The 20,002-nt window shown below is 38.0% G+C and overlaps 3 protein-coding genes across 3 annotated transcripts; 2 read left to right on the top strand and 1 right to left on the bottom strand.

The window, feature by feature from the left end:
• The first annotated feature begins 1,965 nt into the window (after positions 1-1,965).
• Positions 1,966-2,761, top strand: LOC106090458 (uncharacterized). The gene is made up of 2 exons (XM_013256638.2): positions 1,966-2,249; positions 2,308-2,761. Exons 1-2 carry the CDS (start codon positions 2,064-2,066, stop codon positions 2,692-2,694), a joined length of 573 nt encoding a protein of 190 aa, XP_013112092.2. The 5' UTR covers positions 1,966-2,063; the 3' UTR covers positions 2,695-2,761.
• Positions 2,762-3,863: 1,102 nt separating this feature from the next.
• Positions 3,864-15,625, bottom strand: LOC106090466 (coiled-coil domain-containing protein 186). The gene is made up of 9 exons (XM_013256651.2): positions 14,660-15,625; positions 11,334-11,546; positions 11,081-11,264; positions 10,871-11,025; positions 10,665-10,807; positions 10,421-10,601; positions 4,705-5,253; positions 4,193-4,552; positions 3,864-4,129 (listed from the first exon to the last, which is right to left on the bottom strand). Exons 1-9 carry the CDS (start codon positions 15,452-15,454, stop codon positions 4,052-4,054), a joined length of 2,658 nt encoding a protein of 885 aa, XP_013112105.2. The 5' UTR covers positions 15,455-15,625; the 3' UTR covers positions 3,864-4,051.
• Positions 15,626-16,619: 994 nt separating this feature from the next.
• On the top strand, positions 16,620-18,130 carry LOC106090457 (peroxisome biogenesis factor 2). The gene is made up of 4 exons (XM_013256636.2): positions 16,620-16,805; positions 16,870-16,947; positions 17,015-17,446; positions 17,502-18,130. Exons 1-4 carry the CDS (start codon positions 16,752-16,754, stop codon positions 17,820-17,822), a joined length of 885 nt encoding a protein of 294 aa, XP_013112090.1. The 5' UTR covers positions 16,620-16,751; the 3' UTR covers positions 17,823-18,130.
• The last annotated feature ends 1,872 nt before the right edge of the window (positions 18,131-20,002 follow it).

Genomic DNA, 20,002 nt, shown 5'->3' with positions numbered 1-20,002 from the left:
GCTGCAAGAAATCTAAAGATATCTGGCGCCAAATCTTCAGCCACATTGTTCACTACAAATACGCGTGAGGTGAATACTGAGCCGACTGTGATGGTCAATGGAAAAATGATTCCGACCATCAAGTATTCCAAAATACTTGGCGTCACATTTGACAGCTCTTACATATTCTCCCCACATGCAAAAGAAGAAAAGGTCCTCAAGTCACATGCTGGCAGCACTTGGGGTGCAGACAAATAAATCTTGTTGACCACGTACAAAGCAATTGGCCGGTCTGTGGTATGTTATGCAGCTCCAGTGTGGTCTCGTCAGCTTTGTGACACACAGTGGAATAATATTCAGATCTGCCAGAATGCCGCCCTCCGAACTGCGACGGGCTGTCTCTTCAGTTCTCATATGGACCACCTCCATCAGGAGACAAAGATCCTACCAGTGCGAACACTTAACTACATGCTGTCTAAGGAATAGCTTTTGGGCTGTTATCGCAGAGACCATCCAAATCATCATCTTGTAGATAGATATCCGCCGCCCAGAAGCCTTAAGATAGATCTACATGAACTAGAGCGAGAGGTTCAGCGTTCCCATTGCACCTGACGAAATTGACCTTCCCCTGCAAACCAGAGTAGTTCTGGCTCAATTACGTTTCGGCAAATGCAGCCACCTCAAATCCTACAGAGAAAGGATTGATACCGACGTGCAAGATGTATGTCCCGATTGTAACCAGGGACCACACGATGCACGTCACCTGTTAAACTGCCCTGCCAGACCCACTAAAATATGGCCCCATCTTAGTCGCAGATTTCCTGGGTCTTGACACTCAATAGAATCAAGCAGACAAAAGATAGAACACAACGAACTGCTACAACAACAACCATCATGTCGATTCATCATCGATTCCCTATGCTGTCGGGTTTACGTACCGCGAACGATTCAGGATCATTTTTGGCCAAGAACCGCTTCAACTCCGCAATTCTGCGTTACAACAACAATTATCGTGCGTATGGGAAACCACGGCCCAGCGATATCTACCTAGAGCGAGGGTTTCAGCGCAAAAAAAAAGAGAGCCTCTAGATCAAGTTGTCAGATGTTAGATCACTCTCAACGCATTTCATCAAAACACTGGAAGCCGGTTGTGCGCATAGGATTGAGCCGATGAATTCCTTCATCGGAAAAGGCTGCCGCCTCAGTGTACTACACACTGCTACAACAACAACTGTTCTAATAGTAATGATGGCCACAAGTCCCAGAACCATTTATGGAGTTATGTTTGTATGTCCGGAGACATATAATCATTCTTTTATTATTAGGTGAAAATCAACTTACCCGCAATGAGATAATGTCGCATGAGATTTCGGTAAGTTATAAAGTAATAAAGCAGTTTTTATTTTTGACCACTGAAAACTTCACTCACACTATTAAGCACCGCTTTATTTTTGTTTATCGTATCTTCACTAGCACTGCATTTATTTTTGTTTATCTTAACTTCACTAGCATTGCATTTATTTTTGTTTGCCTTAAATAAATTTCGCAAACATCAAACTTTTTTGCATAATAAACAAACAATAAGAAACAATAATTTAGTAAACTAAAAACACAACTTCATCATTCGCGCGCGATTTCCGTTACTAGCCCTTCATGGTTGCACATACAATACAAGAAAATAGTAGTAGATGTAGAAAACATTTTAAACCACAGGCTCATCTAAATAAAAGCGATGGGATAATGGATTCGAATGAGTTGGGCTGTTACCTCAATTATTTTTAATTTATTTATTAAAATTAATTTTAATCGCCATAATACCCTTCTCTTATACCTGTTTTTCATTTTAAAATAATTGCTTCTTGCTAAATTGTCCATTTCTCTACGCCGTTGCCGCTGAGGTTTTCAATTAAACACCATGTGCAATGTAAATATCAAATAGCAAACAGCTGATTGCACTGCTATGTGTATAATTGCCCTTCTGTGTGTGTGTCATTTTATTCTCTCGAAAATAACGTAACATCTTATCGCTTTTAATTTCAGTAGGTTTCTTTAAATAAAACTTCAAATAATTAAACTAATTACAAATGGCAACAAAAACTATTAAATTGGTGGGTCGTACAACAGATTTTAAAGGTAAAACGCTATGGGAGATTGTGGGAGATCTCAAAGATTTTGGTGTGGGTCGCTTGTTAGTGCGTAACATGTTTCAACGCTATGCAGAACCTTGTTATATGCGCATACTGAAAGTGGAGACTGTGGATGGTTCCCAGGTAAGCCTTTAAAACAGACAACTCATGACTAAGTCTAATCACCGTTTGTATTTTACAGAATTCCGACAATCCCCGCAAGGTTAAGGTCACAGTACAAAAAACTTGGCGTGGTGTTACTCTTCCCAAGCCGGTGGAAATTTATAGCACCAGCTATAAGGCTGACTACGAATTAGTTGAGAAAGAGGATGAACATAAATATCTACAGAATAATTCCAAAATTGTAGAGAAACTATTGAGCACCCACGTCGAGTTTCCACCTTTATTACGAGAATTTGTTTGCGAAGAGACCGGCCAGAAGGATCCCCAAATGAAGGTTCATTTTAAGGCCACTGATAATAAATTTGTTCGACTAGCCAAAGAGGGAGAAAAGCCCGATATACAAATCACTATGGGCCTAGGTCAACCAGCACCAGTTTCACAAAAGTTATATGAAGGTGTGCTGTAATTTAATCTGTGTCTATTAAAAAAAATTTGTTGGAAATTGGAAAAAATAAACTTTGTAAAAAGTGTCAGCAATGGATATTTTAAATAAGCAGTGCCTTTGTATAGCTCGTGTGGTCCATACAATACCTGCATTTACCATTTCTAAAATTAAACCGTCTAACCCCTTGGCTATTCCAGTATCTCTACATCGTTTATATTTGCATGTGGAGGCTCCAAAAGGTGAGCAAGTTTTTTTTCCATCTGTAGGACCTATCGCGTATATAGGTCCTATAGACGAAACTGCGCTGCGGGAACGTTGTTGTAGCCACATTTGCATGTGGAGGTGGCGGTACTCGTCAAGCTCTTATAGATCAGCAAGCAAGTTCCGACCGATCGCCGCGGAAACATGACCATTGGCTATTTAAAGGCGCCTATATATCGCCTTGTATCGAGCATGTATCAACTCGATACCGGCCTCTCACTAAGACTCTCCACTCGATACCGCCAATTGTCCTCGACTGCAATTGCATATACTTTGTAAGAAGCATCCTATTATCTGCAACCTGTGGATACCACGGTAGCTCTCAGCTAAGCTTCTCATGTTAATGATGAATACCATAAAGTTCCAGCTTTTGTGGTACTCATAGTTGTTCCGTGCCTGGCAGCGCCAAATCCTCCAAGATGCTGGGCTCAGACGGATCCTACATGACACAAAGCCTCAAACTGTTTCCGAGCATTCTCATAGTTCCCGATGTCTGGAAAATGGGCAGAGTGATCCCGCTACAGAAGACGAGTAAAGGAGAGTTGTATAGACCAATCTTCCTTCTCTCGCCTGTAACCAAAACGCTTGAGGGGCTTCTTCTTCCGGCGCTAAAGCGTTGGATTACAAACTATCTGTGTGGTCGCCAGAAGTCAAAGTACCGTAAAGAAAAACATAGGATTCCCCAAGGATGTGTTATATCAGAGTTCTCATATGGACCAACTCCATGGGTAGACAAAGATACTACATGCCACCTAAGCAGTTTCTACCGGACTGCTTCCTCGTAGACCATCGTGTGAATAGGCATCCACCGTCCGCCGGTGAAATAGACGAACTCTATCGTTGGTAGAGATTCTTAGGATTTATCCCGGCCTAACCAATCAAAGAAATATATTCTTTTTACATTTGTTTCGGAATGAAACCGCTTTAAATACTTGTTATTGATTTCTTGGAATTATAATAATTCATTATTCTAATATTTACACATACACATATAAATAGTACTTGTACTTCATACAAAATGATAAAGGAATACAAAGAATTTGGAGCAATCTCAGTACTCGTTATGGAAAAAATAAAAACGAATGTATTCACTTTTTTCCTTAGCAATGGATTATTGCTAACGTTTGATGGCTTCCATTTGCCTTAGTTTTCGAGTTAAATTGTCTACCTCCAAACCCAATACATCAAGGTTTTCCTAGAAAACAAAACAAAAAAAATTTATAGTAAACTAAAAAATTTTTTTGGATTTTGTTTTCACCTTTAAGGTAATATTTTTCAATAACGTATCCTCTAGAACCGCCTGTAGTTTCTTATTGATTTCCAAAGACAATTCCAACGACATACTTTTATTTTCCACACCCTTAATGCCTCCATATATGGCGGACATAACACCATTTCCATATTTAGCTAATTCACTTTTATTTTGATCGCTCTTGGAAGAGGTCAAGGCTCCAGCCTGATCCCTCAACATGTAGTGTTGGACGACTTTGGATTTCTTTTGTAGCTCTGCTACCAGAGACAGAGTATGTTGTTCGAGAAAATCGATTTTCTCAGCTTGCCGGGCGGAAGCTTGTTGCAGACGTAATATACGTTCGACCAAATGTTTCTTAGAGGGACCCTAAATGTAGAAAAATATATAAAACAAACAAAGATTGCTATCAATGACACTGATACTTGGAAGGACATTAAACACTTTCTAAAAGCAATTTTCCTTTTTTAGGTTTAATAAGTAGAATTTGATTTTTTCCTCTTAGTTATTTAAATTTTTACCTTATTTTCATCTTTGAAATCTAGTTCCCTTCCCGTCACAACCGTATCCGATTCGGAAGATTCACTGCCCCTTCTGCTGCCAGTTGAACTGACACTCTGAACTGTTGTACTACTACTGCTCTGGCGACTGTGTGACCTCTTGGCCTCCAACTGTTCCATTTGTGATTTGGTTTCCTCTTGTGTTTTATGATATCCATTACTCTGTTGTTGTAGTGCTGGCTGTTGGCATCTGCTGCATATATAGTTGCAGGAATTCGCCGATTGTGGATCAATTGATCTTTTGAATTTCATTATTTCTCGTTGCAATTCCTTGACTATGGTATTGTGTTTGTTTTTTGTAGCTTCAAAATCTCCCTGTACATTTTCCAATTTGAGTTTTGTATTCTCATACAGTTTTGTCTTTTCCGACAAATGTTTGGCTAATAAAAGTCGTTCTTCGTTTTTTTGATTTTGCTCCTGCTTGAGTTGTTGTTCCAGTGCCGCATATTTATCATCATATGCAGCTCGCTCTTTTTTAAGTAAAACATTTTCAGCTTCTATACCCTGAGCCTTAAAAAAATAGAGAGAAATTGAAAAATGTTGACAAGTTATGACAGACATTTTTATGTAAAGGCAGAGTACCGAAAAAGTTGCAAAACAGTTAGATTGGTCCCATTTATCTTACATATGAAGCAGAGACAATTTTTCGACTTGGGATGGTCCACGAAAAGTAACGCAGTTGCTAGAAGAGCCCCCATATCATTGGACCCAACACTGATGGTGTTAGTAAAATGGTAATAAAATATAAACACAGAAGGGGAGGCGGCCCAAAGCCAATGAAGGGTTCCATTGGGTCAATTCGTCAAGGAAAAAATGAGATGACACAAAATTTAAGTTGAGAGTTTTCTCAGCAGGCATGTAAATCGCAATCTAGTCAAGAGGATTAAACAATTATCCTTTCGAAGAGAGTACTTTTAGTACCCATTCCTTTGGGAAAGGGTAGTTTTAGTACCGATTCCTTTGGGAAAGGGTAGTTTTAGTACCCGTTCCTTTGGGAAAGGGTAGTTTTAGTACCTATTCCTTTGGGAAAGGGTAGTTTTAGTACCCATTCCTTTGGGAAAGGGTAGTTTTAAAACACTTTCCTTTGGGAAAGGGTAGTTTTAGTACACTTTTCTTTGAGAAACGATAGTTTAAGTACCCTTTCTTTTGGGAAAGGGTGGTTTAAGTTATTTACCTTTTTAGAAAGGGTAGAACACTTTCCTTTTGGAAAGGGGAAGTTTGTAATAGGGCAGATAGAATACTCTTTCCTTCGGCAAAGGGTAGTTTTAGTACCCTTTCCTTTGGAAAATGATAATTTTATTACCCTTTCATTTGGGAAAGTGTAGTTTTAGTACACTTTCCTTTGAAAAAGGTAGTTCCAGTACACTTTCTTTTTAGGAAAAGTCAGTTTCAGTATCCTTTTCTGTGGGAAAAGATAGTTGTAGTAGCTTTTGCTTTGGGTACATTTTTTTAGTACTCTCCCAAAGGTAAGGGAAGTTTTAGTACTTTCCCAAATGAAAGGAATTGTTTCATTACCATTTCCCGATGGAAAAGTTGCTATTATGACCCTTTCCCAAAGGAAAGGCTAGTTTCAATGCCCTTTCCAAAAGGAAAGAGTAGTTTGAGCGCCCTTTCCCAAAGGGAAGTATAATTTTTGTACCCTTCCCAAAGGGAAGGGTAGTTTTAGTACCCTTTCCAAAGGAAAGTTTTGATTTAGCAACCTTTCCCATATGAAAGGGTAGTTTTAGTACCCTTTCCCAAAGGGAAGACTAGTTTTAGTACCCTTTCCCAAAGGAAAGGGTAATTTTAGTACAATTTCCCAAGGGAAAGGGTAGTTTTAGTACAATTTCCCAAGGGAAAGGGTAGTTTTAGTACCCTTTCCCAAAGGAATGGGTAATTTTAGTATGATTTCCCAACAGAAAGGTAGTTTTAGTACCCTAAGGAAATAGTAGTTTTAGTACCTTTTCCCAAAGGAAAGGTTCGTTTTAACGCCCTTCCCCAATGAGAAGGATAGTTTTAGTACCCGTTCCCTTTGGGAAGGGTAGTTTTATTACTCTTTTCCAAAGGAAAGTTTTGTTTTAGTAACCTTTCCCAAAGGAATGGGTAGTTTTAGTACTAATCTTTCCCAAAGAAAAGGGTAGTTTTAGCATCATTTCCCAAAGGAAATAGTAGTTTTAGTACCCCTTCCCAAAGGAAAGGTTAGATTTAACGCCCTTTCCCAATGAGAAGGATAGTTTTAGTACTCTTTTTCAAAGGAAAGTTTTGTTTTAGTAACCTTTCCCAAAGAATGGGTAGTTTTAGTACTACTCTTTCCCAAAGAAAAGGTTAGTTTTAGCATCCTTTCCCAAAGGAAATGGTAGTTTTAGTACCCTTTCCCAAAAGAAATTGTAGTTTTTTGGAAAGCGTATTTTTAGCGCCCTTTCCCAAAGGGAAGGATAGTTTAAGTACCCTTCTCAAAGGGAAGTTTAGTTTCAGTACACTTTTCCAAAGGAAAGTTTTGTTTTAGTAACCTTTCCCAAATAAAAGGGTGGTTTTAGTACCCTTTCCCAAAGAATGGGTAGTTATAGTACCTTTTTTCCAAAGAAAGGACAGTTTTAGCACTTCCCTTATTCCAAAGAGAGAAGGATAGTTTTAGTACCCTTTCCCAAAAGAAACGGTAGTTTTAATACCCTTTCCCAAAGGAAAGGGTATTTTTAGCGCCCTTTCCCAAAGGGAAGGATAGTTGTGGTATCCTTTCCCAAAGGAAAGGGTAGTTTTAGTTCCATTTCCCAACGGAAAAGGTTGTTTTAGTACCCTTTCCCAAAGGAAAGGGTAGTTTTAGTACCATTTCCCAACGGAAAGGGTAGATTTTGTACCCTTTCCCAAAGGAATGGGTAATTTAAGTATCATTTCCCAACAGAAAGGCAGTTTTAGCATCCTTTCCCAAAGGAAAGGACAGTTTTAGTACCCTTTTCCAAAGGAAAGTTTCGTTTTAGTTACCAAAGGAAAGGGTAGTTTCCCAAAGGAAACGGTAGTTTTAGTATCCTTTCCCAAAGGAAATGTTGGTTTAAGTACCATTTCCCAAAAAAAAGGTAGTTTTTGTACATTTTTCCAAAGGAAAGTTTTGTTTTAGTAACCTTTCCCATAGGAAATGAGAGTAGTATTACCCTTTTCCCAAAGGAATGGGTAATTTTAGTACCCTTTAGCAACGGAAAGGGTAGTTTTAGTACCATTTCCCAAAGAAATGGGTAGTTTTAGTACCCTTTCCGAAAGGAAAGGATAGTTTTAGTACCATTTCCCAACGGAAAGGGTAGTTTTTTGTGCCCTTTCCCAAAGGAATGGGTAGTTTTAGTATCCTTTACCAAAGGAAATAGTAGTAATAGTATCCTTTTCCAAAAAAATAGTAGTTTTAATACCCTTTCCCAATGAAAAGTGTAGTTTTAGCGCTTTTCCCAAAGGAAAGGGTAGTTTTTGTATCCTTTTCCAAAGGAAAGTTTTGTTTTAGTAACCTTTCCCAAAGGAAAGGGTAGTTTTAGTACCCTTTCCCAAAGGAATGGGTAGTTTTGGTACCATTTTCCAACGGAAAGGGTAGTTTTAGTACCATTTCCCAAAGGAATGGGTAGTTTTAATACCCTTTCCGAAAGGAAAGGATAGTTTTAGTACTACCCTTACCCAAAGGAAAGGGTAGTTTTAGCACTACCCTTTTTCAAAGGAAACGGTAGTTTTAGTACTTTTCCAAAGGAATTGGTAGTTTTAGTACGCTTTCCAAAGAAATTGTAATATTAGTACCTCTCCCAAAGCAAATGGTAGTTTTAGTATACTTTCCCAAAAGAAAGGATAGTTTTACTACCATTTCCCAAAAGGAATGGTAGTTTAAATACCCTTTCCAAAAGGAAAGGATAGTTTTAGTACTACCCTTTTCCAAAGAAATGGGTAATTATTGTACCCTTTACCGACGGAAAGGGTAGTTTTTGTGCCCTTTCCCAAAAGAATGGGTAGTTTTAGTATCCTTTACCAAAGGAAATAGTAGTTTAGTACCCTTTCCCAAAAAAAAGGTAGTTTTAATACCCTTTCCCAAAGGAAAGTGTAGTTTCAGTACCCTTTCCGAAAGGAAAGGATAGTTTTAGTACTACCCTTTCCTCAAGGGAAGGATAGTTTTAGTACTACCCTTTCCTCAAGGGAAGGATAGTTTTAGTACTACCCTTTTCCAAAGGAAAAAGTAGTTTTAGTACCCTTTCCCAAAGGAAAGGGTAGTTTTAGTACCCTTTCCCAAAGGAAAGGGTAGTTTTAGTACCCTTTCCCAAAGGAAAGGGTAGTTTTAGTACTACCCTTACCCAAAGGAAAGGGTAGTTTTAGCACTACCCTTTTTCATAGGAAAGGGTAGTTTTAGTACTTTTCCAAAGTAAATGGTAGTTTTAGTACGCTTTCCAAAGAAATTGTAATATTAGTACCTCTCCCAAAGCAAATGGTAGTTTTAGTATACTTTCCCAAAAGAAATGGTAGTTTGAGTACCCTTTCCCAAAGGAAATGGTAGTTTTAATACCCTTTCCCAAAAGAAATGGTAGTTTTAGTACCCTTTCCCAAACGAAATGATATTTTTGGTATCTTTCCTTTCCGTTTGGAAAGGATATTTTAGAACATTTTCCTTTTCTTTAGGAAAGGATGCACCCTTTCCTTTACGAGAATATAGTTTTTGTAGTATTAGTACCCTTTCCTATCGAAATGGGATGTTTTAGTACCCCTTCCTTTGGGAAAGTGTAGGTTTTGTAACCCTTCCTTTGGAAAAGGGTAGTTTTAGTAGCCCTTTCTTTGGGAGAGGTTAATTTGTTTTTCCCCTTCCTTTGGGAGAGGTTAGTTTTAGTACCCCTTCTTTGAGAAAGGGTAGTTTTAATAACATTTGCTTTGAGAGCGGATAGTTTTATTATCATTTGCTTTGGGAAAGAATAATTTTAATATCATTTGCTTCGGAAAAGGATAGTTTTGCCATCATTTGCTTTGGTAAAAATAGTTTTACTACCATTTGCTTTGGGAAAGGACAGTTTTAATATCATTTGCTTTGGGGAAAAATAGTTTCAATATCACATGCTTTGGGAAAGGATAGTTTTAATATCATTTGCTTTGGGAAATGATCCCAGTTCAAAGAACCAACAGCAGTGATGATCGGAGACGGCTTCCTTTCACTAATTAACGTTCAGCGTCAAGATAGGAGTTTAATCGTCAAAGCATATAATTTAGGAAGATAAGATCAAAAAACTTCTGTTGAATGGAAACAATGGATGGACACAATGGAGATTACTGAAGAACGACTACAACCAAATCTTCTGTTGGGAGCATTCTCTTACATTGTGCAAAACGCAAATCCATCAATTTACTCCCCCAGAGTTTGTCCCTCTTGGTGGACATTTGTCATGAAGAATCATGCGACTATGGTCTAACAACAAACGGGTAATGTCCGTTTAACTGTGGCACAGCTACTAAAGTGCATGTGTTATGTACATGTTGTTTGTATTCTTGAGGCAAAATCTTTTTGTCGTTTAAGTTACTTTTTTGCAAAGAAATAAACAACCACACGCAAATTTCAAGCCCTTCACTACTCTGCTAAAGACAATAAAGCTGCACTTTTTGAAGCAAATTCTCCTTCTATTCCTTAATGAGATTTCCATGGAAATAACTTTTAAATGCAAAGGGAAGGGACTATTATTTGAAAGTGAGAACTTACCTTTGATTTTAATAAACATATTTGATTTTGCATATCCACAATACTGCCACTCATCTCCCTGTTAAAACTTAACAACTCCTTTTCTTTTTCATGTAATTGTTCCAAGTCCTGTTCATTGTCCTGTAATCGTTGTCTGGCCTCATTTAGTTCTTCCGCTAAGGTAGATAGCTTTTCTTCATTTCTGAAAGTTAAAAAACAAACAAATTAATTAAGGGTAATGAAAATTAAAAATTCGATTTTTTACAATGTATTTTGAGTTTTTAGAACTTGCAGCTCATCCAATTGACCGCGTAGTTTAGCTGATTGCAGCATTTCCTCACTATAGGAATTTTGTACCTGATTGTGATCATCCTGTAGGCGCAAGAAGGCCTCTGATAATTGAGATTTCTAAACAAGAAAGAAAGGGTTAATTTATTATACAGAAATAGAAGTTTTAAAATAACTACACACCTCTTCAGAGTCTTGCTTTAATTGATCTTGTAGTTGTTTAATAATTTCTTTTTGGGCTTCCGTTTCTTTCAAAAGTTTTTCCAAGTGTTCGGTTTTATTGGCAATCTCATGCTTAAGCAGTATGGTTTGCGCCTCAAATTCTATTTTCAATTTTTCTATAAAAAAGAGGAATTATAAATCAATAATTATATAAAAAATATATCCTTATACCATTGGCCTTCTCCTCCAATTTATTGGGAGCATTTCTCTCTTCTTCTAGTTTCTTTTCCAAGGCCAATTTTGCTTCAGTTTCCATATTGAGTTTATTCATGTGATACTTTAATTTCGACTCCAAGTGCCCATAATCCGTTTTCAGTTTTTCACATTCTCTTTGGTACTTTCTTACTTCGTTACACTGTGGATTAAAAACAAAACGTTGCATTACAAATGAAAGTAGATTCAAATTTAAATTGCATGCATTTACCTTTTCATCCATTAAATATGCTATTCGTGATTTCTCCTCATTTAAGGCTTGGAATTTTGTGGTATAGTTTTTGATTTCCTTTTTGGCTTCGGCCAATTGTTTCTCTACCGCCTCCCTTTCTTTTTTGGCATCAATGACGTTCTTTTCTTTCATAGCAAATTGGATGACAGTCGATTCACGGGCTTTATTGGCAAGATCTTTTTCTCTACGAAACTAAAGAAAGAAATATAAAAAAGTTCCTATAATAATGTTCTCCAACTTTAAGTTACTTTTTGTCCCAAAGGGGAGATCATCTTGCTAATTTGACCAATAAAACCAGTAAGGAAGGGCAAAAGTCGGGCCCTACACCTACCCTAAAGTACAATGTGGGAGCTATATCCAAATCTGAAACAATTTTGATGGACTTTGGCGGATGTTTATAGTTGGATTATTAAACAATCCTTATCAAATTTTGAGCAAATATGTTCAATATGTAATAACTACGGTCGACAAATGACATATGTATGGGAGATATATCTAAATCTGAACCGATTTCGAGCAAACTCAGATATTGTGGTAGTCGTCGTTGTACAACATTTTGGCAAGATCGGTCAATAAATGCATTTGTAGTGGCTCTAGGAGTGAAAATCTTGCGATATACATATACGACAGCTATATCCAAATCTGAACCGATTTCCATGAAATTCACCAGTAGTGTCGAGAGTCATAAGCAAATCCTCTCTGCTAAATATCGAGAGAATCGGTTAACAAATGAGCACTTTACTGCAATATTTCTCAAAATCGGACGAACATATAAATGGGATCTATACCTAAATCTGAACCGATTTCGATCAAACTTCTCAGACACTGTGACAGTTGCCGAGAAAAACGTTGTACGAAATTTTGGGAAGATTGGTCGAAAAATTCCCTTGCTGTACCTCTAGATGTTAAAATCGGGCGATATACATATATGACAGCTGTATCTAAATCTGAACCGATTTCCATGAAATTCACCAGTAATGTCGCGAGTCATAAAAAAATCCTTCCTGCCAAATTTCGACAGAATAGGTTAACAAAAGACCATTTTATTGCAATATTACTGCAAATCGGTCAAACATATATATGGGAGCTATATCTAAATCTGATCCGATTTCGAGCAAACTTTTCAGATACCATAACAGTCGTCGGGGAAAGCGTTGCACTAAATTTTGGGAAGATTGGTCGATAAATGCGCATGCTGTGACTCTAGAAGTTAAAATCGGGCGATATATATATGAAAGCTACATCAAAATCTGAACCGATCAATGTCGAGAGTCAAGAGAAAATCCTTCCTGCCAAGTTTCGAGAGTATCGGTTAACAAATTACTATTTTATTGCAATATTACTGCAAATCGGACGAACATATATATGGGAGCTATATCTAAATCTGAGCCGATTTCGAGCAAACTTCTCATATACTGTGACAGTCGTCGAGGAAAGCGTTGTGCAAAAATTTGAGAAGATTGGTCAATAAATGCGCTTGCATTGGCTCAAGGAGTGAAAATCGGGCGATATATATACGAGAGCCATATATAAATCGGAACCGATTTCCATAAAAAATGTCGCGAGTCATAAAAAATCCTTCCTGCCAAATTTCGACAGCATCGGTTAACAAAAGACCATTTTGTTGCAATATTACTGCAAATCGAACGAACATATATATTGGAGCTATATCTAAATCTGAACCGATTTCGAGCAAACTTCTCAGATACTGCGAAAGTCGTCGAGGAAAGCGTTGTACAAATAATTGGGAAGATTGGTCAACTAATGAGCTTGCAGGGACTCTAAGTGTAAAAATCGGGCGACATATAAAGGGTGATTTTTTTGAGGTTAGGATTTTCATGCATTAGTATTTGACAGATCACGTGGGATTTCAGACATGGTGTCAAAGAGAAAGATGCTCAGTATGCTTTGACATTTCATCATGAATATACTTACTAACGAGCAACGCTTGCAAATCATTGAATTTTATTACCAAAATCAGTGTTCGGTTCGAAATGTGTTCATTCACCGTAACGTTGCGTCCAACAGCATCTTTGAAAAAATACGGTCCAATGATTCCACCAGCGTACAAACCACACCAAACAGTGCATTTTTCGGGATGCATGGGCAGTTCTTGAACGGCTTCTGGTTGCTCTTCACTCCAAATGCGGCAATTTTGCTTATTTACGTAGCCATTCAACCAGAAATGAGCCTCATCGCTGAACAAAATTTGTCAAAATTTGAACACATTTCGAACCGAACACTGATTTTGGTAATAAAATTCAATGATTTGCAAGCGTTGCTCGTTAGTAAGTCTATTCATGATGAAATGTCAAAGCATACTGAGCATCTTTCTCTTTGACACCATGTCTGAAATCCCACGTGATCTGTCAAATACTAATGCATGAAAATCCTAACCTCAAAAAAATCATGAGAGCTATATCTAATTCCGAACAGATTTCCATGAAATTCATCAGTAATGTCAAGAGTCATAAGAAAATCCTTCCTGCTCAATTTTGAGAGAATTGGTTAACAAATGACCATATTATTGCATTATTACTGCAAATCGGACAAACATATACATGGGAGCTATATCTAAATCTGAACCGATTTTTTCCAATTTCAATAGGCTTCGTCTCTAGGCCAAAAAACATGCCTATACCAAATTTGCAGACGATCGGATGAAAACTGAGACCTATAGTTTGTATACAATTTAAAATGGACAGTCGGAGAGACAGACAGACGGACATAGCTAAATCGAATCAGAAAGTGATACTGAGTCGATCGGAATACTTATCAATGGGTCTATATCTCTTCCTTCTGGGTGTTACAAACAAATGCACTAAATTTTAATTCCCTGTACCATAGTAGTGGTGTAGAGTATAATGACTATAAATATTGACCGGAGAGTAACTATGGGCCAAGAGGGCATCTCAGTGTTATTTGCCGTCCATTTTGTTGTCCAAGAAGAAGCACAGCAGGGTGCTGGTTCTGTAGGATATGTTTTATTTAGATATTTAACAGAATCTAGCAGACAAATTAGGAACGAAAATGCTACACACTGTACACAAAGAACATGAGATGGAACCATCAGAGTTCCAGTGATAAACTGAGATAAGAGCAAGGCATTTGTCTTTTCTTCTCGGTGTTGCGAGAAAGTATTTTAAGTAACTTTTATCTTTTATTTAAAGGATTTCTCAGAAATAGAAGAGGGAAAACAAGGAACAACTTACATGGCCAACTTACGGGCATTAACTGTTTTTTCTTCACGTTCCCATTGGTCAATTTTTAACCCATTACTTAAACTATACACACGTTTGACTTACCGCCTCTTTTTCCTTTTCCAATATGGCATTCTCTCTTTGGAACAGAGATATCATATTATCTTTCTGGGCCAGTGCGGCTTGTAACTGTTCCAATTGTTGTTCATATTGCTTTTGTTGTTGCTGGAATTTTGTTTGACATTCTTTTAGTTTATTAACTTCTTCTGTCCAATGCGAATGCTGTTGTTGTTGTTGCTCTTGCTGTTGTATTACAGAGTCTTCTTTCTCAACATCGACATTATAATCAACGGCCTCAGCTTGCTGCATCAGGTCCAAGAAACGTATGGAGGGAGAGTCGGTGGCAGAAACACTTGTTGTTAATGTATTTGTCTCCGTCGTTGGCGTTATTGTTTGTGTGGTACTAGAGCTTACATTTGAGACATCATTAGCTTTGACTGGTGACGTTGTTGGTGTTGTGTTTGTATGCAGCAATATATTCGCGCTCACATCTGCTACTGCCTGCTCCTCCTCCCCCAATTGCTGACTGGTTTGCTGTTGGTCAGTTACCAATATTAAATTATTGGCCACTACTGCTTCGCCTTCATCACTCCTGGTATGCTGGTTATCTGCTAGATTTTCTACACAATTTTCGAAAATATTTGTAATGGGACCAATGGTTGCAGCAGCAGCGTTTGTGCCTTCCATATTTGTGAATTTTTCAAGAACCTCTTTATCATGTCCCTCCTCCCTCACAGCTTGTGGTGTGATGCTGCTACTTTCATTATCTTTTGTGGAATGTGGTTGTTCGAGATTTTCACTTTGATTTGTGACCAAAGCTGAGCAATTATTAATATCCATAATGTCAAATTTACTTAGAATTTATTGTTAGTAATGTTCCATTATTAAACTTTAGGCTTGTGTTTATTATTGATTATAATTTGCAACAATTACAGTGAGAGAAAAGAAGACTTTTTTGTCATGTTTACGCGTCAAAAATATGCCAATACCAAATTCACTTAAACAAAGACGTAGACTAAAACTGTGTTGAAAACTGCTTGAACAGTTGAGGCGTTTTCATTTAGCTGCACCTTCTTAACAGATTAATAAACAGCTGATTGTTGATGTTATGTATATAAAAGGTCTGTTCGCGTTCACTTTCCAGTAAAAGTATGCAGGAGAGTAAGAACCATGACATAATTACCAGGTATCGTACTTTAAACAGCTGAGTACATGTTTTTCTCGCAAAGTGCACTATCTGTCAACTAATTTTGGTTGTGTGTGTGTGTATTATAGTTAAGAACCATACCACATACAAACATAGTAACATTCACAAAATCAGAGTTGTACTAATGACTGATTTTGACGGATTGTGCACTCAATATTTTGTTGTTGGGAAACTGCCACTACCTGTAAATAAATATATCTTGAGTAAATACATATGAGCAACATCACTAACCAAGATATATTCATTTACAGGTAGCGGCAGTTGCCCAACAGCAAAATGTTGAGTGCACTATCTGCCAAAATCAGTGATTAGTACAACTCTGATTTTGAGTATGTTACTAGTTCGAACCATTTTCCATTGTTTGTGTATGTATCGTTCTTAAATATAATACACGCGCACAACCAAAACTCGTTGACAGATAGTGTACTTCGCGAGAAAAAGTTGTACTCACCTGTTTACGGTACACTACCTAGTAATTATGTCATGTCACTAACCCTTCTAGGTTTGACGCTCGTTTATTTCGCTTAAGGAAGTGACTTGTTGCACAGCGAATGTGGTTGTGCTCTCAATCGGCGTCCCGAAATGTAAATTTTCCCCAGATGAAAAAACAATTTATGACGAAACAAACACATTTCGGCAAATTTTTCTGTTTGTTTTTTTTTTTTTTATATGGAGTTTCAACGCGAAAACCGAATATAGTACCTGCCTTTACTGTTCTGCATATTAATACTGGAAAAATACACGAATAGACCTATAGTTCCGCTATACATCAACGCTGTGTTTACTTGCGGCTATGTTGTTGTTGTTTCCTCAGTAGGGAATTGACCATTGAACTTTTGAATTAATTATACGCAGCCAATCCAAGAACAAAATTGCTAATACAAGAACTAAATTAAATGTTACAGTAGTAAATCAAACAGCCACAGGTTAATGAAACATTCCAAAATGGAAACAAAAAATCAATACGTACCTAGAGTCAATCAAGTAAGTTATTAGATCATTTACCATCAATTCTTGCTAAAACAATTTTCAATTACCCCCATTTCAGATTGATGCCATTAGCTTGAATAAAGATATTACAAGACTGATAAGGGATACCCTTCTAGAGAACTTACAAGCCATATCGGTAAGCAAACATAACAATCAGTCATCTGTCTTGGGATTATCTTAATGCTGTTTATATCTCCCTGCAGCCCGTATTGTTTTTCAAAATACAACCTGAGCTAGATTTACTCATACAATCAGCCATTTGGTTTGGTTCTGTGGGCAAACGCTGTTCAACTTTTGGCCAACAACTATTGGTATTGGCCTACGACTCGGAACGCTTGACTTTATCCAGATTAGTACTACACTTTTGTCTTACCGTTTTACCCAGCTACATAAAAAAGATCGAAGAAAGACGTTTAACTCGTCGAGTCGAATGGCTATCCAAGGCAATCGAATATGGAGAGAATGCAGCTCTTGTTTTATCCGTTTTGAATTTCTTTCGATTTTTGAAAACGGGTAGAAAGCCAACTCTGATTGACTTCTTACTGGGTTTGGACTACATAAGCTTGCGCCACAATCAACGCAGAGATATTGGCTACAAATATTTAACACGTGAATTGTTATGGGGTGGATTTATGGTAAGTAATAAAAGTTTACTTGGTTTATTTTTTTAATTTTAAAGTTTCTTTGCAGGAAATGTTGGGTTTGGTTCTGCCAATTATTAATTTCCGTAAAATACAGCGTGTGGCCCGCAATCTCCTAAGTTCTCGAAAATCAATTTCAAGCGAAGAGGCAGATAATGAGGCTCTGACTCCCACAGCCAAAGGGAAACCAAAACTAACGCCAACAACTACCTGCGTATTTTGTGGCGAACGACCCACATTGCCTCACTATATGGGTTGCGAGCATATTTATTGCTATTATTGTTTATCAGCAAATATCAGCACAGATTCGAATTTCTGTTGCACGGTTTGTGATAGCCCTGTTGCAGCGGGAGGTATAGAACCACTGTAGAATAAGTTGAATATAGAAATATTAGTATAAGATTTGCAATTTAGAAAACACAGAACAGGGCATCAGAGCTTTACAGAGTTAAATTGAGTGAAAATTACATTTAAAAAAACAAAATGTAGACCTAGAATTATTAACTTAGAATAGCAACGATTTTTAAAGATTTGTATTAAGAGAAATAGTTTCTATGGCAAATTTTACCACAACATCAAAAAGTATATAAAAGTGTTTTACAAACGAAAAAATTTTTGACAATGTACCGGGATCTATGAAGGATTAAAACTGGCCAGGGATAGCTCCCCTCCGCAAATCTGCAGCTACAACAACAACAGTGTAAATTTGTTTATACGGCTTCAGTACTCCAAGCTAATGACATCTGAGGTAGGTTAAGCTGTGGCGGATAATTCATTACAGGTCACCCCGACGCTTTATAGTAGAATGCCAATAGAGTTTCTTTTTCTATCCTCCAAGTGCTGCCATAAGACACAAAGGCACGGCTTTGTTTCGTGCCTTCGTGTCTTATGGCAATTTGCAGACACCCAGAATCGCGGGCAAAAACCGGGGCGCCTCCCAAAAACTTTTGTGGGGCGCCCGGTAGCCGAATTGGTAGCGTGCTTGGATTACTAGTGCAGGGGTCGTAGATTCGATTCCCTCCAGAAGCTACTGTGGCATCACAATGGACTTAAAATTGTCTAAGTGAGTCTGTAAAAGGACTGTCACTCTTACTTAACCTAACCTACGCTTAAGCACGAATAATATTAATTCAATCCCACGGTCACGGTTTTGGTCTCACGACAACTCACATGCACAACTCTTTCAAACTCTCGTCGCTATATAATATATGGCGTTTCTTAAGGCATATGTTATGGTTCATTCGATTCACCGATTCGTTTCACCGTGCCTAGGCATAAACTACCTTTCTACCAATCGCGACATTGTGATCTTGATCGATTTTATCTAATTACCCGGTAAAACTGCATTTTATAGGGCGCACCTCCGATTTCGCTGAAATTTGGTGTGCAGATGTGGGTTGACAACAAACACGAATCCAAACTCCGTTTTTGGGGCAAAGGCTACTGGCCCTTCATGGGCCCAAAAACCCCCTTGGGCGCAGTGGTCCAACCAAGGCAAATGATAGGTATTGTCGGGTAGATTACTATTATGCAAAAATATGCCTACAAATTGGACAATTGGATCTTAAGAATTTTGCACCTTGTTAGCATAGGCAATATGGGTATCAAATGAAGGAAACGAAGGAATAGATATGAAAAAACCAGCAAGGAAAGGCAAAAGTCGGGCGGTGCCTACTTTATAATACCCTACATGACATTGTACGGTTGTACGTACCGGATTGACCCGGTGGAGGTCTCCATTGGCAAGGGCTGTCGCCTCAGTGTTCAAAACACTGCTATAACAACAACAACAACCCTACACCTACCCTAGAGGTACAAAGTGGGAGCTATGTCTAATTCTGAAACAATTTTGATGGACCCTGCCGGATGTTTTTTGTAAGTTTAAGGTCATACGAGAAGCCGTTGTACAAAATTTCACCCAAATCAGATAATAACACACACCGTTGTTGAAAGTCATAACGACACACGTCGTGCAAAATTTCAGCCATATCGGATAGGAATTGCGCCCTCTAGAGGCTCAAGAAGTCAAGACCCCAGATCGGTTTATATGACAGCTATATCAGGTTATGGACGGATTTCAACAAAACTTAGCACAGTTGTTGGAAATCATGACAAAACATCTCATGCATTTCAGCCAAATCGGATGAGATTTGCGCCATCTAGAGGCTCAGGAAGTCAAGACCCAAGATCGGTTTATGTGGCAGCTATATCAAAACATGGACCGAGTTGGCCCATTTACAATCCCAACCGACCTACATTAATAAATAGGATTTGTGCAAAATTTCAAGCGACTAGCTTTACTCCTTCGAAAGTAAGCGTCGTGCTTTCAACAGACAGACGGACGGACATGGCTAGATCGACATAAAATGTCATGATGGTTAAGAATATATATACATTATTGGGTCTGAGACGAATATTTCGAGGAGTTACAAACAGAATGACGAAATTAGTATAACCCCATCCTATGGTGGAGGGTATAAAAATCGGGGGTGCACCACATAAAGTGCAGTTTTTCCAGTTTCGCTTACTACTGCCTTCATGTGCCATTGC

This window comes from Stomoxys calcitrans, chromosome 1, assembly GCF_963082655.1.
Source record: "Stomoxys calcitrans chromosome 1, idStoCalc2.1, whole genome shotgun sequence".
NCBI classification, from domain to species: domain Eukaryota; kingdom Metazoa; phylum Arthropoda; class Insecta; order Diptera; family Muscidae; genus Stomoxys; species Stomoxys calcitrans.
Note: the sequence above shows the minus strand (reverse complement) of the source record. Positions and strands in the feature narration are given on the sequence as shown.

Coding starts and splice junctions, on each gene's coding strand:
- LOC106090458 (XM_013256638.2), top strand. CDS start 2,064: ATGGCAACAAAAACTATTAAATTGGTGGGTCGTACAACAGATTTTAAA. Junction 2,250..2,307: donor AGACTGTGGATGGTTCCCAG/GTAAGCCTTTAA, acceptor TGTATTTTACAG/AATTCCGACAATCCCCGCAA.
- LOC106090466 (XM_013256651.2), bottom strand. CDS start 15,454: ATGGATATTAATAATTGCTCAGCTTTGGTCACAAATCAAAGTGAAAAT. Junction 11,026..11,080: donor ATTGGAGGAGAAGGCCAATG/GTATAAGGATAT, acceptor TCTTTTTTATAG/AAAAATTGAAAATAGAATTT. Junction 4,130..4,192: donor TGAAAAATATTACCTTAAAG/GTGAAAACAAAA, acceptor TTTGTTTTCTAG/GAAAACCTTGATGTATTGGG.
- LOC106090457 (XM_013256636.2), top strand. CDS start 16,752: ATGAAACATTCCAAAATGGAAACAAAAAATCAATACGTACCTAGAGTC. Junction 16,806..16,869: donor ACGTACCTAGAGTCAATCAA/GTAAGTTATTAG, acceptor CCCCCATTTCAG/ATTGATGCCATTAGCTTGAA. Junction 17,447..17,501: donor TGTTATGGGGTGGATTTATG/GTAAGTAATAAA, acceptor GTTTCTTTGCAG/GAAATGTTGGGTTTGGTTCT.